The sequence below is a fragment of the Salmo salar genome, chromosome ssa16 (assembly GCF_905237065.1).
Source record: "Salmo salar chromosome ssa16, Ssal_v3.1, whole genome shotgun sequence".
NCBI lineage: Eukaryota > Metazoa > Chordata > Actinopteri > Salmoniformes > Salmonidae > Salmo > Salmo salar.
The window spans coordinates 27,482,373-27,508,568 of record NC_059457.1 but is presented as its reverse complement, the minus strand read 5'-3'; the positions used below and the strand labels follow the sequence as shown (position 1 = coordinate 27,508,568).

General features: G+C 41.7%; 3 protein-coding genes across 7 annotated transcripts in view; 2 read left to right on the top strand and 1 right to left on the bottom strand.

Annotated features, from left to right (window-relative positions):
- The window catches only part of LOC106573497 (S phase cyclin A-associated protein in the endoplasmic reticulum), a 91,509-nt gene extending 82,130 nt beyond the window's left edge, over positions 1 to 9,379 (bottom strand). For all 5 annotated transcript variants that reach the window (XM_014148591.2, XM_014148592.2, XM_014148594.2 and 2 more), the window contains exons 1-4: positions 9,071 to 9,379; positions 5,534 to 5,651; positions 4,562 to 4,638; positions 4,158 to 4,355 (exon numbers count right to left, since the gene is read on the bottom strand). In XM_014148591.2, coding sequence (XP_014004066.2) covers positions 4,158 to 4,355; positions 4,562 to 4,638; positions 5,534 to 5,651; positions 9,071 to 9,241 — 564 coding nt within the window. In that variant the 5' untranslated portion in view covers positions 9,242 to 9,379. The remainder of the gene's footprint in view (positions 1 to 4,157; positions 4,356 to 4,561; positions 4,639 to 5,533; positions 5,652 to 9,070) is intronic.
- Positions 9,380 to 9,499: 120 nt separating this feature from the next.
- On the top strand, positions 9,500 to 12,105 carry rcn2 (reticulocalbin 2). The gene is made up of 8 exons (XM_014148597.2): positions 9,500 to 9,665; positions 10,212 to 10,349; positions 10,433 to 10,535; positions 10,704 to 10,900; positions 10,998 to 11,111; positions 11,210 to 11,303; positions 11,411 to 11,553; positions 11,799 to 12,105. Exons 2-8 carry the CDS (start codon positions 10,212 to 10,214, stop codon positions 11,940 to 11,942), a joined length of 933 nt encoding a protein of 310 aa, XP_014004072.1. The 5' UTR covers positions 9,500 to 9,665; the 3' UTR covers positions 11,943 to 12,105.
- Positions 12,106 to 13,134: 1,029 nt separating this feature from the next.
- LOC106573496 (proline-serine-threonine phosphatase-interacting protein 1) lies at positions 13,135 to 24,528 on the top strand. Its single transcript, XM_014148590.2, has 15 exons — positions 13,135 to 13,654; positions 14,936 to 15,036; positions 15,131 to 15,205; positions 15,340 to 15,374; positions 15,486 to 15,592; positions 15,867 to 15,929; positions 18,304 to 18,408; positions 21,052 to 21,097; positions 21,999 to 22,078; positions 22,279 to 22,377; positions 22,611 to 22,707; positions 22,954 to 23,041; positions 23,159 to 23,244; positions 23,747 to 23,856; positions 23,981 to 24,528. Exons 1-15 carry the CDS (start codon positions 13,625 to 13,627, stop codon positions 24,107 to 24,109), a joined length of 1,251 nt encoding a protein of 416 aa, XP_014004065.1. The 5' UTR covers positions 13,135 to 13,624; the 3' UTR covers positions 24,110 to 24,528.
- Positions 24,529 to 26,196: the final 1,668 nt, after the last annotated feature.

Here is a 26,196-nt window from a genome sequence, read left to right as displayed (position 1 = left end):
TGCCTATAGGCTATGTTGAGCCCTGACACATGCAGACGGGGGCATTCCAGTGCCGTTGTTGCCTCTTCAGATTTTTGGTCAATCGCACATTACTGCTTGAATTTAAAAAATTGTGAACCAAAAACTGTGTGACCTAGTAAACAATTAAAAATGTGACTGTTTGGTTGCAGTATGGAACCCTGCAGAGCCTGTCTGTTGCCTGCTCAGAAATCAGCCCAGGCAGAGCTCTAGTGAAACAGACATTGGTGATTGATGGGGAGTGTGGAGGGAGTGGTAATTGAGAGTAAAGCTTCACAGTGCTTTTAGTTAATAGACAAGTCAGGCCAGTGAAAGATGTGTCCAGCAGCAGGCCTGCTGATTAGTTAGTTCACAGCCTCAGCCAGGCCCTCCGCTGCTGCCGACTTCATTTGATAATGAAGGGACCACAGCTGAAGGGAGGCAAAAAACTACATTCACAACAAACTAAAAACACTTACCTACAAATACTACTCACCTAAATAGAAATACATAAGATTTCCTGAGGACTGCATAAAGATCTAAACCCGCTAGAGGTCAAATGAAGCCTGGTGAGCAGTAAAAAAAAGTGGTCATTCTGGTAACAATTAAATTAAAACGTTTAGATGAGTGAAAGCCAATTCAATTTCACTTTTAGTTTCTAACAATATATTGTGTGCCAATTATGCCTGTTTTTGCTTTGAAGTTTCTCCAATGTCATACTTCATGATGCAGTGGATGGCTTCTACAGTAGCTCTCCGTTTAAAATAACTCAGAGCCTCCTCCCCTGCACGGTAGTGTAGTATGATGTGTCATAAATCAGGGACCGGACGGAACAAATGGTTGATAAGAACTAATTAGACCTGGGGGATGTGGGTTCAAGAGATGTGAACGTTATTAATATACAAGCATTAATCAGATTGCAGCAGGCTCTACTGGCTGGGGGGGAACCACAAAAGATGAACCAGTGTTGATGAAGGAAGGGCTGAATGGTCTCCGTTGGTCTGTTAGTCTCATTCAAGAAAAAACAAGCACACCATTGAAATCTCCTCACAGTTCTTAACACTCCCTGCAGAAATGTACAAATGTCTCTTCAAACTAAAGATATCTGGGCTGAGTCTCTCATTCCAGCACATCCAACGATGTCGCCCTTCCGCATCTGCAGTGATAGGTGGCAGAGCTACAGCTGTGTTTGTCGGACTTTGAGACATCCCGAAAATCTGTCATCTCACAAAAACGGTTTGGTCTACATACTATTACCCCTCTATGGAAGATGAGACTCTCACGAACATGTCGGTTGTTTTGCTCTAAGACCCCCACAAGAGTCACAAGACTCATATGAAGTCAGTACAGCCGATCTGACAACTTCTGTCTGTAGCATTAGAACAGTTTGGGCTACAAATTAAATATGACCCCTTTATGGAAAGGCGAGTCTCTCACGAACACTTACATGTTGAACGCCCACAAGCCTCACTAGACTTGTCTGAAGGTACCCCAGTGCAAGTTTAAAAATGAATGGAAGTATAGGGTGCATTCGGAAAGTATTATTTACCTAAGTATTCAGAACCTTTGCTATGAGACTCAATGTTGAGAACAGGTGCATCCTATTGTCCATTGATCCTCCTTGACATGTTTCTACAACTTGATTGGAGTCCACCTGTGGTAAATTCAATTGATTAGACATGATTTGGAAAGGCATACACCTGTCTATGTAAGGTCCCACAGTTAACAGTACATGTCAGAGCAAAATCCAAGCAATGAGGTCGAAGGAATTGTCCGTAGAGCTCCGAGACATCATTGTGTCGAGGCACAGATCTAGGGAAGTGAACCAAGACATTTCTGCAGTATTGAAGTTCCGCAAGAACACAATGACTTCATCATTTTTAAATGGAAGAAGTTTGAGCTGGCCACCCGGCCAAACTGAGCAATCGGGGGAGAAGGGCCTTGGTAAAGGAGGTGACTAAGAACCCGATGGTCACTCTGACAGAGCTCCAGAGTTCCTCTGTGGAGATGGGAGAACCTTCCAGAAGGACAACCATCTCTGCAGCCCTCCACCAATCAGGCCTTTATGGTAGAGTGGCCAGATGGAAACCACTGCTCAGTAAAAATAACATGAAAGGGGATACCAAGTCAGTTGTACAACTGAATGCATTCAACTGAAATGTGTCTTCTGCATTTAACCTAACCCCACTGAATCAGAGAGGTGTGGACGGCTACCTTAATCGCCATCCACGTCTTCGGCGTCAGGTGAACAGTGGGTAACTGCCTTGCTCAGGGGCAGGACGACAGACAGCCCACTGAGTTTGCCAAAGGGCACCTATAGGACTCTCAGACCATGAGAAACAAGATTCTCAGGTCTAATGAAAACCAGATTGAACTCGTCGGCATGAATGCCAAGTGTCACGTCTATAGAGAACCTGGCACCATCCCAACGGTAAAGCATGGTGGTGGCAGCATCATGCTGTGGGGATGTGTTTCAGCAGCAGGGACTGGGAGACGAGTCAGGATCAAGGGAAAGATGAATGGAGCAAAGTACAGAGAGATCCTTGATAAAAACCTGCTCCAGGACAGGCCTCAGACTGGGGCGAAGGTTCACCTTCCAACAGGACAACGACCCTAAGCACACAGCCAAGACAACACAGAAGTGGCTTCGGGACAAGTCTCTGAATGTCCTTGAGTGGCCCAGGCAGAGCCCGGACTTGAACTCAATCGAACATCTCTGGAAAGACCTAAAAATAGCTGTCCAGCGACACTTGAGAGGATCTGCAGAGAAGAATGAGAGAAACTCCCCAAATACAGGCGTGCCAAACTTGTAGTGTCATACCCAAGACTCGAGGCTCTAATCGCTGCCAAAGGTGCTTCAACAAAGTACTGAGCAAAGGGTCTGAATACTTATGTAAATGTGATATTTAATTTGTGGGAAAAGTCAAGGGGTCTGAATACTTCCCGAATGCACTCTATAATGAAGTAGTTTAGTGCTTAAAATAAGGGGTTAAATACATTGTTTCCTGACCTTTCTTATATCTCACTTTAAAAACAAACTTTCTTTAATTTAATGTTTCAATATATTATTAATAATTTACTTGTTTTATATATTTGTTTTGAGGGGTCCTAAAATTCAAAATCAAATAGCTAAATAAACCTTTGTATGACCATCTTAAAACAAATCCATATGTTAGATTAGAAAACCCCTCCCCCCTGGTTTAGAATCAAAACTAGTCTATAGGCCTGAGTACAAAGTGATGCCAGGCCAGAGATGCGTGTCTGTGGGTGGCAGAGCGCTGAGGGGCTGTTTGTGTTTGAGTGAGAGCGCAAAGTGCAGATTTACACTGCTCCAGGGGATTGTGGCCGGGTGGAATCAGAGCACTCTGCTTCTCCTCCAGCTAATTCTATCATTTATCAGAGTCAGTCAGTCCATTAGGGCCAGGCTAAGGCTGGCTGGGTGGGACTAACGGGGACGGGGGGTATATGAGCCCAGCTCATTAGACTTCACTGGGGTGGGAACACACAACAGCCAGACTACATCTCACACAGCCCCACTGTCAGCATGGAGACCACAGGCAGGGGCAGTGTGTTCCAGCACTGACCACACGCGGTCACCACAACCATGCTCAGCATAATGCTGCATGGCAGACTGATCGATACAGCAGAGCAGTGTATACCGAGATCAACATGGCAGGCCAGCCCTGAAGTAGGATTATACCACAGGCTCTGCCTAGTAAACAAAAGCATTACTGTGTATTATCAAAATCCCAATATACTTATTGTGTGCCATCAGTAGCGGAGTATATAGAACGCCACATTCATTGTTGGCCTAAACAGGGACCCCCATTCCAAGCCCACTAGCACAGCCCTTACACCACATAGCACACACCCACATTGTTTACACCATGTCATTAATATCTACTCCCTCCAGACAAACCCAGGAGAGTGCCCTGTGATAATTCTCTCACCCAGCAAGCCTTCAAAGGCCCCTCTGACACTAACCAGAGAACAAGAGGAATGTGAGAGAGCAGGAGAACCCTGTTATCAACTCAATATCCCCCTCTAGTGTTGATGAAGTGTGGTGCTCTGCAGTGCCTCCAGTTGCTCAAATTTTTGTTGTTGAGGACCCTGTTGAGGTAGGGGTGTTTAGGGTCACAACTTAAGGTCCAAAGCCCTACCTTACACTCCACCACACTCTGATCAGATTCACAGGTGACATAGATCTCATCCACTGCCCGCCGCAGGTTGTCGAAGAGGAAGGCCCAGTATCGTGCTCGCAGGTCCACCTTGCGCGGCTGCCTGGCTTTGGTGGGACTCTTCTCTGCTCCCTTGTCAAGCAAGGCCCCGGCTGTGCTCTTGTTGTCCAGGCCTGTATTCTGAAGAGACAGCAGAAGAGGAGACAAAGCATAATGTTGAGGCAAAGAATAGGATGTTGCTAGGTCTACAATGCTCTCTAGTGGTACATGTGCTTAAATAGCAGTGAGCAAAATATTTCATCCATCTTTAGGTTTTATTATTTCATAAAGGAGGCAAAACTAGAATAAGTATGTAAGCTAATATTAAAAGATGACAATATGCACACCTGTTTCTTATTCCTATGCAGTCCAGAGTTAATTCTCTGATTCCTCAAATTGCCGTTTGTATGAGTCTTGGACTTCCCTGTGAAACATAAAACGAAAAATGTTTAAATTCCAGAAGAACAAGCTATTAGTTCTAAAAAAGCCACATAGCTTTTACATTGATCTGGTCACCCTTTGTTTTGCCAAAGATGGAATATGGCCTGTGGGAGTAACAAAACATAAAAGTACAGAACCGCACACGCACAATAAAGACTGACCCAAAGCCCTGCAAGAGAGAAGAGAACGCACTCTCTCCCTCCTCTCTCACACTGTTCTCTGCACAACATTGTCAGAGTAGGTAGCATTCCCAAATACTGTGGGGAAACAACCCTGATACAATGACCAAACGGCTGTGTGCATGAGCAGGTTCAATCTGTGATACCAATAACATCTTTCTGGTTTGTTGTCGTTACCCATTGCGGAGCCCATCCAGACAGTTATGAAATATTCCGCCAGTGTTCAATCAAAGGACTAACTGGGTTAATTGTTGTGTTCCTAATCATGATCAATCATGTTTAAAAGCTAGCAAACTGATAGTTTCTGTCAACCCATTAAACATTCCTCCACTACTAGAGGGTGTGAAGCTCATTAAGTCGGAGTTATATTGATCTTTTTAATCTGATGAGGGACCAGTGAAATGACACATCACCTTGACACCTGTTTTGACTTCAGTCGTCTCAGGGAAGGGAAATATATGAAGGCCAATGCATTGAATAACAGAGGTGAATCAAAGGCTGTCATTTTGTTAAGGGAGATATTGTATTACAGCCAAGAGCAGAGTCTGGACTCACGAATCTACTTCAAAGAAACACGCATCTGTACACATAAAAACAGTCATTCCTTTTACATCAGACTGATACATACAGTATTATCAGGTCCATTTGAGCGTGTGTGTGTGTGTGTGTGTGTGTGTGTCTGTGCGCATTTTGACTGACCTTCCTCCTCTTTGTTCTCCAGAGGAACACTCCAGGCAATGAGATTTCTCGCAGCACGGCCCTCTTCTGCCACAATCTTCCTCACCTTGTCATGGCTGTTTGACCGCTGAAAGGACGCCTGCAGACAAAATGGGGACCACATTAAATGGTACCAAATATCAAAATACATGAAGGCATATAACCCAGCTGTAGGACTCCATGGATGAGTTCATAACATTGACAACACGCTGTGGATGAAACCTGGTGCTTTGTACAAAACAGTAGATTAATAGTACATTACTATGCAGCATAGTTGCCCTACATATACTGTAGGCTAGGCTACACTAGAGAATGTGCACAAGTGTTTTATGGCCAAGGAAACCTGCCCCACACAGGTCATATAAAGCATGTGATGTTTTGAACAGCACAAGACAACACGGCTCTTCACACCTGCGTGTTATGTTATGGTGCTTAGTAACAGGACATAGAAACATAGGTTTGGGTTAAATTAACATGGGGGCATCAAATTATTTGTCATGAATAAATGCAGAGTACTGTGCTATAATAGAGGTGTCTCTGAACCCTGGGTTCTGGCCTCTCCCTGGGCTCTGGCCTCTCCCTGGGCTCTGGCCTCTCCCTGGGCACCTCATGTGACATTGAGTTAGTCATGCAAGTTGAGCGGATGCCAAAATCTCTTGCTCGCTCCGCTCTTAACTCTTCCTCACACACCAACGCACATGTGCACGAACACACACAAACATGTATGCACAGACAGACAAGCAGGCACATCACAGCATGGTCTAGATAGGATCCCATGCATGAATGCCAAGAGCAAATCTGATTTACGCTCTATAAGCACTGAGTCCCACTTTGCAATGCCAATTAAAGACTCTGCATTTGAAGATTTTGCATATTTTCCACATACAGAATAGAATTGATTTACAGCGACACTATTTTGAGTTTAAATGCAAAATAATCTCCCGGTGGATAACAAAGTTAAATCTACTGGTAACCCAATTAGACTATAAAAACGGCTACCTAAATTTGGACTTGCTTATCAAAAATCGGGACCTGAACCAGACTCAAGGTCCTCTGCATTCTGTCCGTAATAGCAACCGAGTCATGTCATGAGAAATGGTTTTCTCTCGAGTCTCAACTGTCACTGCCATTCACAAAGACTACAACAAAATAATGACTTCCATGACACTGTTCAAAGAAACTAATTACAACACTACCATTACCGTTTATCTACCAAACGAAGTGTCTGACAATACGGAGGTACTTCTATCTTTTAATCAAGCCCATGGTATCTCTTCTGTGTGAAACTCCCACACTATAGTATCCTAGCCTGCTGACAGAACAGGCTACATGCTCATATGACTCATTAGGTTTTACGCATGCATAAACAGCAAGCAGTGTCCTGGTCAGCTACCATTTCATGTCCTTCTGGAATATTCACAACTGACCTACTTTTAGTGAGCAAAAAACATATCCTTTACATATAAGCTCCATTCTATTACTATAGAAGAGGATAATAGGATCAAACACCAACATCACTGAGGCTGCACATCAAATAGAGTAGCCAAACCCCACTGAAAATTAACAAATAGCAAGCTATTGTTATCATAGCAGTAAATATTTACACTGCGTTTCCTGGGCTTGGCAGCCATCTGATGAGGGATCACTCTTGACTTGCAGGGAAGCCTATCGACTTGACTGCTGGCTGCCTAGCTGTACAGCCTAAGGCTGGCAATGCTTACAGAAAGGCTCTCCTGCTCCACTTAATCAGCTGCTGCCACCTGGCCTTCACTATGGAATTTTTTATTTATTTATTTAACCTTTATTTAACTAAGACAGTGCAGGTTGTTTTTGGAGCATGTGTTATGCTAACTGGTTTATAAACTGAGCCTCTACATATGCACAGGAAAGGGCCAGTCCTGAGGAGCAGGTGTAGGGTTTTCATTCTAAAAGCAGGTCTACAAACAGACACATGCAGAAAGTGGGAGAGTGAGAAGAGACAGAGATTAGAAGATACATACAGAATAGAAGTAGAGTCTGTAAGCAGGTTCCTCGTCCTTATCCGCCCCTGACATACTTTTTCAGCCAACTTCAGCCAACCTGTTTCCCCTCGTCGGCATTGCCACTTGTGCAAGGTGACATAGTCATCCGACAGCAGGACCAAAATAGACTGTGTGTAGCTCGAACTGCTATAGCAACTTGACCAGCTGTGTCAACTACTCCAATTGTGATTGAGCGAGCCGGGTGCTTAGCGGGCTGATGGTCCTTTCACCCCCATCTGATCTGTCTGTAATCAGTGCTGAGCTAGCAGCCAGCCACCCCCGTGCTGCAGACCACTGCTGCCTTTCTGCCTGCCGGCTCTCCTGCACTGCTATCTGTTTACAGCGTCTCTCCTCTTCTGTCATCTCACAGCGCTGCATCGCAGCCCCCTTTCACTCCCTCTGCCACAGCACCGCGCAGTCATGTGGTATTGGAACTAACTAAAATATTTCCTGTATATAGTATGCTTACTTAATTGTGTAGTTAATATTTCTTATTTCTCTTGTATTTTTTTTCTAGTAATGCATTGTTATTGATTATTGCATTATTGGGTTGAGTTTGCAAGAAAGCATTTCACTGTACTTGGGCATGTGACATTAAAACTTTAAATGTGCACACACACAGTAGGCCTGCCTCTCAGACCCTGTCCTCCGCTGCCAGTGATGTGTGAAACTGCAGACTCAAGGAGTGTGCTAATGTAAGCTTGCACTCGCCAGAGAAGCTGAGGAACAGCAGCATCCTATTGGACTCGGCAGTTGATGAATCATACAAGGCTGGAAGATAAACACAAAACCACATGGTCTTCCTGCAACTTTGTGCCAGATGAGTAGTTTCACAATGAATGTTGTTACTAGCTATGAGGTCTGCAGCAGATTTCATGTGACAGCAGGTTCTCTTTTTGAAAACACCACTTTGCCTAAAAAAACAACAACCCGTTGGTGTCATCAGCAATGCATCCCTGTATTTTGGCAGGTCACTGTAACCAATACTTACAAATTCTATAGTATAGATTTTCCTGTCAATACATCGTGTGTGAGGGCATCCTATACGATAAGTGTAAAAAAAAAAATAAGAACACCTGCTCTTTCCATGACATAGACTGACCAGGTAAATCCAGGTGAAAACGATGATCACTTATTGATGTCACTTGTTAAATCCACTTCAATCAGTGTAGATGAAGGGGAGGAGACAGGTTAAACAAAGATTTTTAAGCCTTGAGACAATTTACACATGGATTGTATGTGTGTGCCATTCAGAGGGTGAATGGTCAAGACAAAATATAAATGCCTTCGAAGGCGCTACTACAGCCTGGGGTTCGACCCTGGTCGTGACCGGGAGCTCAATATTAATAGGAGTGTGTTCCTAATGTTTAGTATACTCAGTGTATTATTGAAAGTTGGCTAGCCAGTAACTAGCCAAGTTAGTTATCTGAACGCGGTCTTAATTTGCAGGTCATAGTTACATTATAGTAGAACTTGAAAATAGAGCTAGTTACAGTACCTTCAAGGCAACGGTTATGGGAGTATTCCTGCTTTTTCCTCCTCCATGCGAGGACCCTGAGCTGTTGCTGCCAGACCTCTCCCTCCCGTCCCCGCCTTGTCCAATTCTAATACCGAATCGGTGCTGACAACCGCCACGCCGTCGTCCATCGTTGCGACTGTCTTTTGACATTTACGTAATTCAATTCTCAGGGTAAAAGCTAAACGTCTTAGAAATGTGCTAAATTGTTGTGTTTTATGTGTTGATGGAAACGACATAAGACACCACTGACATATCTAATCTACATAGCATTTTGCCGGAAGTGTATGATAAAATGTATGACAGTTTCAGACTATCCAATCATTCATTTTTTAGGCGGAAACAGAAGAAATATAAACCAATCACAAAACAAGAATTGAGGCTAGGGGTGGAATTTAAACTTTCAACCATGGCAACCAAGTAAATGGGCGGGATACAATAATAATATTTAACGTTTTTTTTTATCAAGTAGATCTGCTCGTGTCCTCTTGCTCCTGGAATCTTCATCATTATTGGACATCAATCCAATTTTAACCCAGATTTTGCGAGCTGGAACGAGGAATTTGCATAAGCAAAGGTCTGTTTACGACATAATGTTCTCCTAAAATAGCCAGGCAGTCACTCAGCTAACTTTACCAAACGTCTGACCAGTTCAGAATCCTCAAGTTTTGTCAGACATTCATTGTCACCAACTCAGTGTATTTCAGAAAAATTCTCAGTATTATTAGCTAACGATAGCTAGTTAGCGTCCTAGTAACCTAACGTTACAAGCCAAGTAAGCTTAGGTCTATTGTTTGTCATGGTATGTTTTTGAGGGGTGTGGGGGTCAATGACTGACAGCAACACTTTGGTTGCTAGCTAGCTAACGTTAGTCGTTACCTAGCTAGCAACAGTACTGTATTGTTGTAGCCCAAACTGTCCAGTCTCTTTAATGTCAACCACCACCAGGTAGCTCAGCGCTATTGTCTTCACGTTTCATACAGCTAATAGTAGGTGAACCAGAACCAGACAGTTACAACATTGATATGTGAAATACATATTATATGATTGTCAATCTATATTCTTCTTTAAATTTACGAAGAATGCTAAAATCATAACATGACGCTTTTGTTCCCCGTCATAGATGAAATACTCAGTTTTACCCATTGCATTGCTTGTAATGCACTGTGCCTTTGGAGAGAGCTCCCACAATCATGAAGATCATCATGTGGGTCATCAGCACAGCCCTGAGCACGACATGGATCTCCTATTGGGAACTGAGGTTGTCATTTCTCTCTATCATCTGAAGAATATCCCCTTTCAGTCATATTCACTATCTCACCATTTCTATAACTTGGGTTTTAGGAAAAAGATGAAATAAAGAAACTTAGTCCAGCTGAGCAAAAGAACAAAATTATGGAAATCCTGAAGAAGATTGATAAAGATTCTGACAAACATTTAACCTCAGGTAAAAAATAAAATAAAAAAAAGACTTTGTTTTAGGATGTATTTTGACTTTCAGATGAAAAATGAATCCCACATTGTTATAACAAATTCACTCAGTTGATATAATGGTATGGATACTGTATGTGTCATCTACTGCCTGTACAGTATGTGTAATATATTGTCACTACAGAGGAGATCACACTATGGATTCAACATGTCTACAAGAAATACGCATTGGATGATGCAGAGGAGCGCTTCCCTGAATTTGACACCAACAACGATGGTGTTGTGTCGTGGGAAGAATACAACATGGTTGTCCATGAACGAGTCATTAATATTGATGAGAATGCTGTTCTGGAGGATCCAGAGGAAGAGTCACTCAGATTTGTATGATCATCTTAGTTGTACCAGCCTTTATTTTATTGTTGACAACATATGGATCGCACATGCTCTACACAGTACTTATCAATCTTTTCCTTTTTAGCTCCACTTAAAGGAAAAGAAGCGCTTTGATTTTGCTGATATGGGTGGCACACCAGGCCTTAACCTAACTGAGTTTCTTGCATTTACACACCCATCTGAAGTGGATTACATGGCTGTAAGACATTTCTACACAAAACAAGCTGTTTACATTTGTATCCACATGAGCAGAATCAAATGTTTGGTGTGGTAATATTTTGCTATTTTTTCTTTTAGGATTTTGCCGTTGAAGATGTGTTGAGTGAATATGACACAGATAAAGATGGGTTCATCAGTCTAAGTGAATTTATTGGAGATGTTCGAACTAATGGTAAGCACAGAAGAATGCTTTGTGTTTTTCTCAACATACTATGATTAATGTTTTGTAAGGGCTGAGTTGGCTTTCCTGCTTTAGTAATGTGTGTTTGTGTACTTCAGAGGAGGATGACCCATCAAAGTGGGAGATTGAGGAAACTGTCCGCTTTGACGACCTCTATGATCAAGACAAGGATGGCAAGTTGAATCGAGAGGAGCAGCTCCGCTGGGTGGCCCCTAACAGCTATGGCTCTGCACGGGAGGAGGTGAGTAACCACTACACTACCGTGTCTCTGCATTACATGGACAGCCATGCCTCACTAGGGTGCTCTAGGAGTGCCATTTCTAATTTGTTTATAACATATTAGTTCCTGTGAAGTGAAGTGCAGTCAGGGTATGGAAACATTTATACATTGGCTGGTATGAATGCTATCCCCATTGAAAGTGGGTGTATCTATCAGTTCTCTTCAGTTTGCTCTAATTCTTTTGCTTTGCTCTTATGTTTTAACAGGCTATTCACCTCATCAAAGAAATGGACCAAGATGGTGATGGGAGACTGTCAGAGGCAGAGGTTTTGAAAAATCAAGAAATGTTTATGAATAGTGAAGTAACAGACTATGGAAGACAACTGCATGTGTCACACGACGAATTATAACAGATGTTTTTTTTTACTGTGATGTACAGTACCAGTACCAGTAACCAAAAAACTGTTAAACAAATCAACAAATATTTGAGATTCTTCAAAGTAGCCACCCTTTGCCTAGATGACAGCTTTGCACACGCTTGGCATTCTCTCAACCAGCTTCATGAGGTAGTCACCTGGAATGCATTTCAATTAACAGGTGTGCCTTGTTAAAAGTTCATTTGTGGCATTTCTTTCATTAATGTGTTTGAGCCAATCAGTTGTGTTGTGAAAGTTTTCAAGTGCAGTTGCATAAACCTTCAAGTGCTATGATGAAACTGGCTCTCATGAGGCCCGCCACAGGAAAGGGAGACCCAGAGTTACCTCTGCTGCAGAGGATAAGTTCATTAGAGTTACCAGCCTCAGAAATTGCAGCCCAAATAAATGCTTCATAGAGTTCAAGTAACAGCCACATCTTAACATCAACTTTTCAGAGGAGACTGTGTGAATCAGGCCTTCATGGTCAAATTGCTGCAAAGAAACCACTACTAAAGGACACCAATAATAAGAAGAGACTTGCTTGGGCCAAGAAACACGAGCAATGGACATTAGACCGGTGGAAATCTGTCATTTGGTCTGATGAGTGCAAATCTGAGATTTTTGGTTCCAACCGCTGTGTCTTTGTGAGACGCAGAGTAGGTGAACGGATGATCTCCGAATGTGTGGTTCCTACCGTGAAGCATGGAAGTGTGATGGTATGGGTGTGCTTTGCTGGTGACACTGTCAGTGATTTATTTAGAATTCAAGGAACAGTTAACCAGCATGGCTACCACAGCATTCTGCAGCAATATGCCATCCCATCTGGTTGACGCTTAGTGGGATTATCATTGTTTTTCAACAGGGCAATGACTCAACACATCTCCAGGCTTTGTAAGGTCTATTTGACCAAGAAGGAGGGTGATGGAGTGCTGCATCAGATGACCTGGCCTTCACAATAACCTGACCTCAACCCAATTGAGATGTTTTGGGATGAGTTGGACCGCAGAGTGAAGGAAAAGCAGCCAACAAGTATTCCGCATATGTGGGAACTCCTTCAAGACTGTTGGAAAAGCATTCCAGGTGAAGATGGTTGAGAGAATGCCAAGAGAGTGCAAAGCGGTCATCAAGGCAAAGGGTGGCTACTTTGAAGAATATAAAATATATTTTGATTTGTTTTAACACTGTTTGGTTACTACATGATTCCATATGTGTTATTTCATAGTTGTCTTCACTATTATTCTACAATGTAGAAATAGTCAAAATAAAGAAAAACCCATGAATGAGTAGGTGTGTCCCAACGTTTGACTGGTACTGTATATATATGTTTTCAGTTCAAGAAGTATTATTGATTTACATGCAACATTTCTGAATGGGTGGATTGTATGATCATTTCCCCATAGAATACGTATTTCAATTTTTTTAGGGTATCCATTTATCAAATGACAACAAACTTTTAATGTTATCTTGGATGCAGGCTGTCTGTTTTAGATAACATCACACTGAAGCTCTTCCTCATTTGAGTCAAACGAGTTAACTTCAAGCCATGTCTACTGACTGGGTGTTTCCTGTGTGTGGCATTATAATTTTCACTGGCTTTGACTCGGCCTCAAAGAACCATAAGTGCCTTCTTTACTGAATGCCCTCACAGAGGATATCACATTTGATCTACTGCTGAGATGTCTTTACAATTCCAAGATGCATTTTGGGTGAGTTCACTTTAACGTCTTGACTTTTCACTAACCACTTTGATGCTCAATCTATATGATCTTTATGGATAATATAAGGTTGAGGTTATTTTAAAAAAATGCACTGCACAGAGGCTATCAACAGAGACGGCTAAATTATTTACTGCTTGATCCAAACTGTATTGTGGTAACAACATTTGAGGCAGTACACCTGTATCAGAGGCAGCCCTTTACTAAATTCAACTTAGTTTTTTCATTGGCTCTCAGATTGTCGTCTTTACAAATGTTTGTTCTATGGACTCACAGCCAACTTCATTCTTTTTCTAAACATACTAGACTAAAACTTTATTTCATATGCTATGATGAAGAAATGTACTTGTGTAATTATTTTATGTGGAAACTTGCTTTTCAATGTGTGGCGTTAATACATGTGCTAGTGTGTTATATTTTGTAATTTATCTAAATAACTAGGCCCACAGAACATTGTTGTAACTTATTCTCTTCGCTGGATTTCTAATTTCTGAGTGTCAGTACCTCTATGCTGAGTTTCCTGTAAAACAGGCTAGGCTCTTTTATCTTTCTGTATTTGATCTTCTGACTGTGATGCATTGTCAGAACTGTAATCTACAAAACTACAGATAGCTTCTGGGTTGATTTGCATAGCAGGCTCAGTGCAATAATACCCTTCTAACCTTTGCAAATAAAAATTACCCTATTGCACATGTTTTCTTATTACTTTGTATGAAATAGTTTGGCATTGAATGATGTTTGATATTGTGTAACAATACGATACCTGTATTTGGCATTCTGTATTGTACATTCATTTATAAATGTTTTACTTCACATAGTACACAATCATGCATTAGCCAAAGTTCAGTTAACAGACGACAGTCAATGGTTTGCTGTTGATACATGAGGCTGCTAAGGGATTTTTATGACCAAGCTACTATTTATGACTGTTTTCCTGTGGAAACTGGGTAGTGTGTAGTATAAGGTATGAGTGATACAGTTTGGGCCAGCAACATCTCCACTGAAGGCCTACTACAGTATGTGATATGTCATTTAACTTATAACTTTCACCTGCACTGGCATTCAATACTATTATGTACACGGCATCCATGAAAGCATTTTGTTTTGACAAACACCATAAATCTATAAAAGTGTCAAAAGCTGCTGTAGCTGAAAGATTTATATTTGCATCTATTTTTCGAAAAAAGGGACTTTCTTTGGACCTTTGTATTAAATCTTTGCATTTTCTTTTCTTTGAAGTTAAGATAATGCTATGATTGTGTATGGTTGTAGGGAGTGGATTTCATCAGTAATGTGGGATATGAGGCTCTCATCCAGAGACTCTGTGAGGGTCGACGGATGTGCAAAGACATGGAGGAGCTCTTGAAGATGAGGTAGTTGGTGGCAGCAAAGCAGTTCCTACATTGTGTATGAAGTTATATTACGTCACAATTATAAGTTAAGAAATATTGTGTTTCCATTGGATAGGGCATCCGCTGAAGAGAGATATGGCAAGGAGTTGGTGATGATTGCACGCAAGGCAGGGGGTCTTTGTGAGATCAGGTGAGTGGCTCTACTCTCACGATTCATGGAAACGAAATGCCCTAAGTTTTGGTAGAGAGAGAGAGGTGTGTGTGATAATGTATTGTGTAAAATAAATGTATTTGCACTTTCTCACAGTTATATTCTTTTCACAGCACTTTGAGAGCATCCATTGACCAACTCAAAGTCCGTAAGTAGAACAGAATTTTAATCATCCACTTGTAGCTATGGAGTTGAAACATCTGTAAGCAGCACTACTTCATCCCAGATTTGTAATGTTGTGTTACTTCATGTTTTGTAGAAATTGAGAACATTGGGAACCTACACATACAGCTCTCTGGGATGTTAAAGGAAGAGGTCAAGAGCATGGAACAGTTCAGGGATCGACAGAAAGAACAGAGAAAAAAGGTTTTGGTTTGACATTTTTAGCTTTCACCACATTAATGCTATAAATAGCATTCACCTAAACAAGGCCTAAAGACAATCTATTGTTAGTGCATGGTGGTGAATATCTACATAGAGTATGTTGTACTATTAAATCATGTACTTTGATTTCAAATGTTAACCATTTGCTGTTTAAGGACAGAGAAAGGATCAGTGGTTAGAAGAGATGAATCCACTATTGATCTGTAATTGATCAGCTATTTTTGCATCAGTCACAGCATGTTTTTCTCTGTCTCAGTTTGAAGGCGTAATGGACAAGGTTCAGAAGATGAAGTTGTCTTTATACAAGAAAACAATGGAGGTGAGCACAGTTCCTACCAAAACCCTTCTTAATTTCTTTATCTGTATGCTCATTTGTGTGACGTGAAACCCTATTCCGTATAGTTTGTCTGTGGTAGGTAGGGCTTAACTCAATGTGTCAGGGTTATTTTAGCTTTACTTTCAAAGGTCCTTTAGTTAGTATGGTTCAGGAAAACCATAATGTTTTTCTGTCAGGTGAAATTATATACCGGTAAGGGAATTTGTAATTTTCCGGAATAATAGTTTGCACCAGTAAGAGCATACAGATAAGAAAGGAAACAAAGAGGGCCATTCAGTGGCAAGCCGAGGGAGCGCCTCTAAAACAGAACTCTCAGCTCAGGAAATCCTGCTCTATTTGTTTTATTTTAGTCTCCCTGCTTGCACATGCATCTCTCGCTCTCGATTGCACTTTCTGTTCCTTATCTGGCAGCAGCTTCATGAAAAGTGTCTATTAATAATAGCTGTCTTAATCTAATAATTGGAGGTGAGTAGGGCTGTGGTAGTCACAACATTTTGTCAGCCGGTGATTGTCAAGCAAATAACTGTCAGTCTCATGGTAATTGACCGTTTTATTTTATTTATTTTATTTAGCCCTTATTTTGGAACATCTACATTTTAAAAAGTCTAATAAATCCATGTAATATAGCCTACACCTTCACAATAAATTGATTATTTTAGACAGGTCTAAAGAAGTATGATATGAAGAAAATGTAGTCTATTTCAGGAGAACAGAATAGCATACTCTGAGTTGTCCTTATGTTAGGTCCTAATCTGGCTATGCCAAATGGCTGTGGGCTACACTAGTTCATTTAGCAGACAAGATTTGCTTAGAATTCTGTGGCATGCATTATTTTATATTATTTTATAGTATGAAGAAAACAATTTAACAAAGCTGAATAAAATAGAAAGTATATTTTCTCCAAACGATTTGAGTTCACACATGCTGCTATTCTTTGTTGAGTGGTTATCAAGGAAATGGGTACTCCTATATGCTTAATTTAGAGTTATTAATGTAACTTTAGTTGTTCTACAAATGTTGGGCTATATGTTTTGATTTTTAATACATTTTAAGGCTGCATGATGCGACTCAAATAATGATTTGAAAAAAGTTGCTTGAAAGGCATGAGCTCTGCTTAGTTTTTTGCACAGACTATACACAATTCATCAATCTCTCATTCAAAATTTGACAACCACTTGATAATGCCTTGAATTTCACAGCTGCATCCCCTTTATGTGGCCTTAATGCACCCTAAAAAAAATCCATGCTTTTTGTGGCCATTGTGCCCTTGGGCCCCGAGTGCTGCGTTGTGCCATTCTCCCCGAAGCACCTCTCACTCACATGGCTCTCCATCACGTGATCGGGTCTATCTCACAGGCTACAAGTGAAGACAGACACTTCCGGGATGCAACTACGCGCGTCCTTATCCAATTTCGAGGTGCATATTGAAGATATTGGAAGAACTGTCCACATTTACTTTTCGTCAGCCAACAAGATGAGTAGGCCTAACGAACAGCAAAAGCACTAGCCTATGTCAATCTACTATCCACCATAGTACAAAAGTTCACCTATTCTGTGCGAGAAATAAATATTCCGAACATAGCCTGGGACAATTGTGGGATGCGATAGATCCCAAATTAATACAACCACTAGCATAAAAAAAATGCAATGTGGCTGACCCAACAGATCTGAACATTTAGCTTAGAATGTTGATAAACTATTAGGCTTTTTCTTCACATTATAAGCGCAGCAATGCACACACGGCAGTAGGCTATAAGCATGAATGTTCCATTTGCTGGAAAACACCATTATCAAAAGTGACCGCAAATGCGATTATGCATGTAATGCTTTTATTATAAAGGTGCATTTTTATGGTGAAAATTATCTTCCAAAAACTTGAAACTCATGCCCTGTTTACAGTGCCTTCGGAAAGTATTCAGACCCCTTGACCTTTTCCACATTTTGTTAAGTTACAGCCTTAACTTAAAATGGATTAAAAAAATAAAATAAAAAGCAATCTACACACAATACCCCATAAAACAAAGCGAAAACAGGTTTACATTTTTTTGCGAGTGTATTAAAAAAATATATAACATTTTCGATTACATTTGCATTGATGCAGTGATTAGAGGGACAATAAAGTGCTGGGTACCAGGCAGTTAGCAAGTTTGGTAGGCTACTAATGACCATCAGCAGCATCAGAGCTTGGAGAAGCCTAATTAGCATGACTAAAGGCTCACGTGGAATTTGACTGACTTCATGACTCGTGACCGCAGGTGTGGCGGTAATACGTTCACCGCTACAGCCCTAGAGGTAAGTGCATTGTGTAGTATTGTAAACTTGATAACAAGTTCCCTTTCTGTGTGTCCTTTCCCAGTCTAAAAGGTCCTATGACCAAAGATGCAGAGAGGCAGATGAGGCAGAGCAAGCTGCTGAGAGGATGAGCAGTGCAGCCACCACCACACCCAAGCAGGCTGAAAGGGTAAATCATTCAACTCTATCCATGCACACTGGACAACACATCTACTTAACTGACAATGGGAACCAGGCTTAGAAATATACCATTAAATTGTATGAAATCGTAACACTGTGCTCCCTGAGTATTTGTGTAAAATGTAACATACAGTAGTTGTAGGTCAGTCTGTAGGCTATATGTTTTGAATTGTGGGGGTAATAACAGAGGATGTGAATTGCAGTGAATGGTTTGGCAAAACTGCCTCAGTTCATACTACCATGCACCTATATCTTTTGTCTTTTGCCCATTCACCCTCTGAATGGCACATGTACACAATCCATGTCTTAATTGTCTCCAGGCTTAAAAATCCTTCTTTAACCGGTGGTGGTGGTGGTGGTGGTGGTGGTGGGTGGTGGTGGGTGGTGGGTGGTGGTGGGTGGGCGCGTGCGTGCGTGTCAGTATATATCCGGTTAGTTCCAGATGTGGTGCATTGGAGTCTTTGACAATTTTTTGGGCCTTCCTCTGATACCGCCTGGTATAGAGGTCCTGGATGGCAGGGAGCTCAGCCCTAGTGATGTACGCACTACCCACTATATCGCCTTGCTGTCGGATGCCAAGCAGTTTCCATACCAACCGGTGATGCAGCCAGTCAAAATGCTCTCGATCGTGCAATTGTAGAACTTTTTGAGAGTCTATGGGCCCATCAGCCCCTTTGTTTTACTAACGTTGAGGGAGAGGTTGTTGTCCTGGCACCACACTGCCAGATCTCTGACCTCCTCCCTATAGGCTGTATCATCGTCGTCGGTGATCAGGCCTACCACCGTCCTGTTGTCAGCAAACTTAATGTTGGTGTTGGCGTAGTGCGCGGCCACGCAGTCGTGGGTGAACTGTGAGTACAGGAGGGGACTAAGCACGCACCCCTGAGGGGCTCCCGTGTTGAGGGTCAGCGTGGTGTATGTGTTATTGCCTACCCTGACCACCTGGGATCCAGTTGCAGAGGGAGGTGTTCAGTCCCAGGGACCTTAGCTTAGTGATGAGCTTCGAGGGATCTATGGTGTTGAGCTGTAGTCAATGAACAGCATTCTCACGTAGGTGTTTCTTTTGTAGAAGTGGGAAAGGGAGGTGTGGAGTGCAATCGAGATTGCGTTCTCTCTGGATTTGTTGGGGCAGTATGCGAATTGGAGTGGGTCCAGGGGGTCTGTGATGATGGTGTTGATGTGAGCCATGACCAGCCTTTCAAAGCATTTCATGGCTACAGGTGTGAGTGCTACGGGGCGATAGTCATTTACCTTGGCGTTCTTGGCCACAGGGACTATGGTGCTCTGCTTGAAACATGTACTGTAGTATTACAGACTGGGTCAGGGAGAGGTTGAAAATGTCAGTGAAGACACTTGCCAGCTGGTCTGTGCATGCTCTGAGTATGCGTCCTGGTAATCCGTCTGGCTCACACATGGTTCAGTGTTGCTTGCCTCGAAGTGAGCATAGAAGGCATTTAACTCGTCTGGTAGGCTCGTGTCACTGGGCTGCCGTTAGCTGGGTTTCCCTATGTAATCCATGATAGTTTGCAAGCCCTGCCACATCCGACGAGTGCATGAGTACAAGGATTCGATCTTAGTTCTGTATTGATGCTTTGCCTGTTTGATGGTTCATCGGAGGACGTAGCGGGACTTCTTATAAGCGTCCGGGTTAGTGTCCCGCTCCTTGAAAGCGGAAGTTCTATCCTTTAGCTCAGTGTGGATGCTGCCTGTAATCCATGGCTTCTGGTTGGGATATGTACGTTTGGTCACTGTGGGGGCGACGTTGTTGATGCACTTATTAATGAAGCCGGTGACTGATGTGGTAAACTCCTCAATGCCATCGGATGAATCCCGGAACATAAACAGTCCTGTAGCTTAACAACCGCTTCATCGGACCACTTCCTAATTTAGCGTGTCACTGGTACTTCCTGTTTGAGTTTTTGCTTGTAAGCGGGAGTCAGGAGGATAGAGTTATGGTCAGATTTGCCAATTGAAGGGTGAAGGAGAGCTTTGTATGCTCCTCTGTGTGTGGAGTAAAGGTGACATAGAGTTTTTTTCCCCTCTAGATGCACAGGTGACAAGCTGGTTGAAATGAGGTAAAACGGATTTCAGTTTTCCTGCATTAAAATCACCAGCCACGAGGAGTGATGCCTCTGGATGAGCATTTTCTTGTTGGCTTATGGCCCTGTATAGCTCGTTATGTCTTAGTGCCAGCATCGGTTTGTGGTGGTAAATAGACAGCTACAAAAAATATAGATTAAGTCTCTCTTGGTAAATAGTGTGGTCTACAGTTTATCAGGCGAGCAGAACCTCGAGACTTTCTTAATATTAGAGATTGCGCACAAGCTGTTGTTAACAAAGAGACACACCCCCGCCCTTGAGTTTATGACTCTTGAGCCATGACTCCGTGAAGCATAGGATATTACTGTTCATTAGGTCCCGTTGATAGAATAGTCTGGAACGGAGCTTATCCAATTTGTTCTCCAGTGATCGTACATTCACCAGTAGAACAGAGGGTAGAGGCGGTTTATCTTGAAAAAATAACTTAATTATTTCTCATTATGTAATTGGGAGATAATTTCCGTACTCTTTAGTACTGACATTTATGTATTAGTTTCCTGTCAGTGACAGTAACTTCCCTGTTTGTTTGCAGATGCACAACAAGTCTAAGCAGTGCAGAGAGGCAGCAGGAGAGGCAGGTAAGCGATATTAGGCTATTGAGCTCCTATCTTTTCCTGTTGTTGTACTCCAAATAAAGGCAGTCCATGACTTGAAATCAAGACTGCTGAAAAGCCATAGCATGATTTGACAATTTGTTTTTGTGTCCCTTTCATCACCATAATGCTGAGGTTTACCAGAAATTAACTGTTAAAATAAAAAAAAAAATCTGTTTCAGTTCCTCTTTCATTAAGTAATCTTAGAATTTGCATCCAATTTGCATATTATATTTTTAAAGGCCATATACACTGATTGTACAAAACATTAAGAACACCTTCCAAATATTGAGTTATTAAGAAGGTGTTTTCTTTTGGCTGTCAGAACAGCCTCAATTCGTCGGGGCATGGACTCTACAAGGTGTCGAAAGCGTTCCACAGGGATGTTGGCCCATGTTGACTCCAATGCGTCCCACAGTTGTGTCAAGTTAGCTGGATGTCCAAGTTGGCTGGAAACTGTTGAGCGTGAAAAACCCAGCAGAGTTGCAGTTCTTGACACAAACTGGTGCAACTGACACCTACTACCATATGCTGTTCCAAGGCACTTAAATATTTTGTCTCGCCCATTCACCCTCTGAATGGCACATGTACACAATCCATGTCTCAATTGTCTCCAGGCTTAAAAATCCTTCTTTAACCTGTCTCCTCCCCTTCATCTACACTGATTGAAGTGGATTTAACAAGTGACATCAATAAGGGATCATAGCTTTCACCTGGATTCACCTGGTCAGTCTATGTAATGGAAAGAGCAGGTGTTCTTAATGTTTTTCACACTTAGTGTATATTGTCCCTCCACTGTGACTGAGGATCCAATGAATCTTCAAAAATGATTCAGAGTCAATAACTGTGTATTATCTGAATACCACCTTTGCCTCTTTGTCCTCAGAAAAACAATATATGTCAAACATTGAACAGCTAGACAAGATTCGCCAAGAATGGGAAACCACACACGAGAGCACATGTGAGGTACATTGAGGCATATTCTAATGTCATTGCAATGAATGCAAGTTGGATTGTACAGTATGATCAGACAAACTTTTCTTAAATTACGTAAATATTTTCTGTCAGACCAGCTGATGGTCCACAGATTGTTGTAAAAATGGGATATAGATATGGGACATAGCATTCTCTATAGATATTTTGTACAATGAAGGATTGTTTTGCAGGTCTTTCAGCAGCAGGAGGGAGATCGTATCAACATCCTAAGGAATGCCATCTGGGTCCACTGTAACCAATTCTCAATGCAATGTGTCAAAGATGATGAGGTTGGTCAAGTTTGTTTTGTCTTACCAAGCCATACTGTAATCCACAATATCAGTAGTAGCATTAGTGAGCATTTTAAAGCATGGTACCATGTTTACCAGTGTGTAAGACAAATATAGAATTTGTCTCAACTGTATCATATAGTAGCTATAAGACTACTCAGTAAGGCTGATTAGTAATGATGAATAAAGAATATACTGAATGTGTTTGAGCCGTGCCCAAAATGTACTTTCAGTGTTATGAGGATGTGAGGAAAACTCTAGAACTGTGTGACATCACGGTAGACATCAACTGCTTTGTTGAGATGAAAAGCACTGGCTCAAGTCCACCAGGTAGGTATAATACACCACCTGTCCTGTTTCCTGGTTTGTGCACATGAATATGTTCCAGGTCTGAACATTTCAATATTAACTCTTTAAATGTCATCATAGTAAAATATTGATGAAAATATGTGGCCTCATTGAGAAATATGTTCATCCTTTGTTTGAACTTTGCAGTGCAGCCATGTCTCTGTGATACACTCTTTACTTAGGCCTTGGGTGAGTTTGCTTTGCTGAATGCCTGTGGTTTCTCCCCAGCTCCCATTGTGTTTGAGAACTACTATGAGAGGGAGCCCTCGACAGACACCAATGGCAGTGCCCGCTTTGTAGGAGGAGTTATGAAGAGGTTAGAGATACTAAAATTTGTTTTTGCACTACAAGAATGCACATTTCAACTCATGTAACCATCAAAACAGCATGTTTACAATGTGAAGCAAAGTAAACTCTGTTGAATTACTTTTAGGTTTTCAAACCTTTTGCAAGGCAACTCCTCGGCTGGCTCCAAAATTAACGTCAATGACTGTTCACAGCCATTAGCCCCACCTACTGGTTTGTATGCTGCTACAATTACTGTAAATAAGTGTGGTACCAATAGAAACCTTTTGTGGACGGGGAGAGATAACGTTTTTTCACAGTCATTATATTGTTACTTCTCAGGTAAAAATACATTTGAGATGGAGAGGATAACTATGTATGTTCTCTTTTTATTTCTCCCCATAACAATGCATTGTGTTGATCTTGTTCCAATCATAATGTGAAAACATACAGTAATAGCCCATAACCTGATCATGCAGGTTTTCCATCTATTTACATGACCACCAGGGGGCACAAACATCCACCTGATGTCCCCACAAACATCCGTCAAATGTCCCTTGACGCAAAAGTAGCTGTTGCCACAATATTAAGCAGGGTCTGACACTATATCACATCACACTACATTACATGGGCTTACTATTTTAGTTCAGTCAATAGCTGTGGTACTGAGGTTTCAAACTGCCAGTGGTTTGACCCAATAACTGCTTGCCTCAACTACTTCATGTGTAATCCTTAGCCGACACATCAGATGGAGTGTACGCCTCCATTCCTGGATTTCAGCCAGTGGAGCCAACCATCTCAGAGAGCAGAGAGGAGTACCAGGCGCTATATGACTATGAGGCTCAGGTCAGAATGCTCTGACACCCTAAATGCCGCATTCAACATCTAGGCCTACACTAAGAATGAGTGGATTCACATTTCTGTGACATTTGAACCACAACTAAACCTAATCTGTCCTTACTGTCTCTAGAGTGCGGGTGAGCTGTCCATGTCTGCAGGGGAGATGGTGGTGGTCATTGAGCAGGGTGTGGATGGCTGGTGGACTGTGGAGAGGAATGGCCTGTCAGGACTGGTCCCTGGATCCTATCTGGCCAAATAATGAGCTCCTCTTGGCACAAGTAGTAAGGCTGGAAGGCCCATAGCATAGCCCTATGTCTTAGTTTGACTATTTCCTCTAAGCCTAACAGTGCTGATAATGTTAGCTCAGTCTTGGCTATACTGTATGTGTTGTTGAGTGACCTCACTGACCTGAGACCATGACTTTATCTAATGATGGAGATTATTAACTTATTTGTTGTCAAGATGGAAAGAGATGTGCACTTAGCTGTTTTACTTTCCTCTCAAGTCAACAGGCACTACAGTTTGTGTTGTTGAACAATCCTACTGTAGCCAGGACAGCTGCAAAATAAAGCACTCTAGTTTTTACATTTGGTTGAGTTGTCAACTAAGGTGAATTCAAAGTGAAATCAACAAAAACATGTCACTGTCAGGTTCAAATAAAAAATTCCCTTACGTTGATGACTTTTTGCAAATCCAATCAGTTTTCCACGTTGATTCAATGTCATCACATATCATTTTTGTTGTTGAAATGATTTGGAAACAACTTTGATTCAACCAGTGTTTTTCCCAGTGGGTAATCACTGACCTATTAATATGCTATAGTATTGAATAACACCTTGTGTGTTTGAGCAACTAATAAACTGTCCACATGCTAACTGTCCAAAATACAATGGCTTAGATCAGGGGTGTCAAACAAATGACCTGCGGGCTGAATCCGGCCCGCGAGGCGGTCTAATCCGGTCCATACGTGGTCTTGAGTAAAAAAAAATGTTTTTTATTTTTTATAAATATATATTTTGGTGGCTGGAAAACAAACTCGATAAACTTAAAAAATACTAAAACTAAATTGAAACTGAGTAGAAATTATAATGGGGAGACGGTGGTGGTCATAGAGTTTCTTGACTGTGTCCAGCACACAAAAAAATCACAGATATGAAAGCTAGCCAGTCAGGGAGCATTGAACATTCCAAAAACGATGGATAGAGGAGTATTTTTTGCCAATTTTGACAGTGAGGAAGTATAATCAATTGTCAATGCAGCCCCTGGCTTAGATGAATGTAGGGCGATATTTCTAACATCTCTTTCTACTAGAATGCTAGCAGATACCCATAGACTTCCAGTCATTGCGCTAACGCTAATTAGCGTTGGCTCGCAAAACTACCTCTAACGTCCTTCATACTAGACACAGAGACATACAAATGGTATCCACTGGTTCATCTGACTCTGGAGAAGTAGATAAAGGGCCTCATTGCCAAAATCCTGAAGTATCCCTTTAAGCAAAAAATTCACCAGAAGAAGGCAGGCAGAGCAAGCAGAGGGAGGCGGGAGGAAAAGACCGGACAAGCAGAGCACTGACTGTATGCTAGCAGGATAGTCCATATCTCCAATCATCTTTTCTGATAGCGCTGTTGTTTCCATAAGTGGAAGAATTGGTCTAATTTAGCATGTAGCCTATGGTAAAGCCTCAACCCTTAGCTACCTCTTCCAAGTCAAATGAGATGAAATAAAAGTGAATAATGACATTTTTATTGTTTTGTGTGACTACAGCGCCAGCGATAAATCGCAAAAAAAGAAACACGTTTTAATTTAGCGAGGCATCAAAGTGGCCAACCTGCCCGCCCAGCTTCAGTTGGGTCATTACAATTCAAAACAATGCATTCTAAAATAAATCTTGCACGCTCGCCTTTGGTGAGTTTAGGCCATTAGGGATACTATTCGACTTTGACCATTTTAAATGTATTTATGAAGTAAAGGAATCTAGCTTTGGACATGTTTACATAAATATTTAGAAATGTTGCGATGATGACAGCAATAACTAGCAAATTAAGATGTAAGTTTTCTTTGCAAGGGTTAGCCAGGCTTGTTTGACTGACTCCATTTTTGATAAAATACCTAAATACCTATAAGAGATGTGTATTTCAGAGGTTACACTCACACGAGTAATCTATGCTCTATTATGTATACTGAACAAAATTAAACACGCAACATGCAACAATTTCAATGATTTTACAGTTCATATAAGGAAATCAGCCAATTTAAATAAATTCATTAGGCCCTAATCTATGGATTTCATGACTGGGTAGGGGCGCAGCCATGGGTGGGCCTGGGAGCCAATCAGAATGAGTT

Bases quoted from the DNA above. Each gene is read 5' to 3' on its own strand.
- rcn2 (XM_014148597.2), top strand. From the start codon at position 10,212: ATGAAATACTCAGTTTTACCCATTGCATTGCTTGTAATGCACTGTGCC. The intron at 11,304-11,410 runs GTAAGCACAGAA...TGTGTACTTCAG, and splicing joins TGGAGATGTTCGAACTAATG to AGGAGGATGACCCATCAAAG. The intron at 11,554-11,798 runs GTGAGTAACCAC...ATGTTTTAACAG, and splicing joins ATGGCTCTGCACGGGAGGAG to GCTATTCACCTCATCAAAGA.
- LOC106573496 (XM_014148590.2), top strand. From the start codon at position 13,625: ATGTCTTTACAATTCCAAGATGCATTTTGG. The intron at 13,655-14,935 runs GTGAGTTCACTT...GTATGGTTGTAG, and splicing joins AATTCCAAGATGCATTTTGG to GGAGTGGATTTCATCAGTAA. The intron at 23,042-23,158 runs GTTAGAGATACT...AATTACTTTTAG, and splicing joins GTAGGAGGAGTTATGAAGAG to GTTTTCAAACCTTTTGCAAG.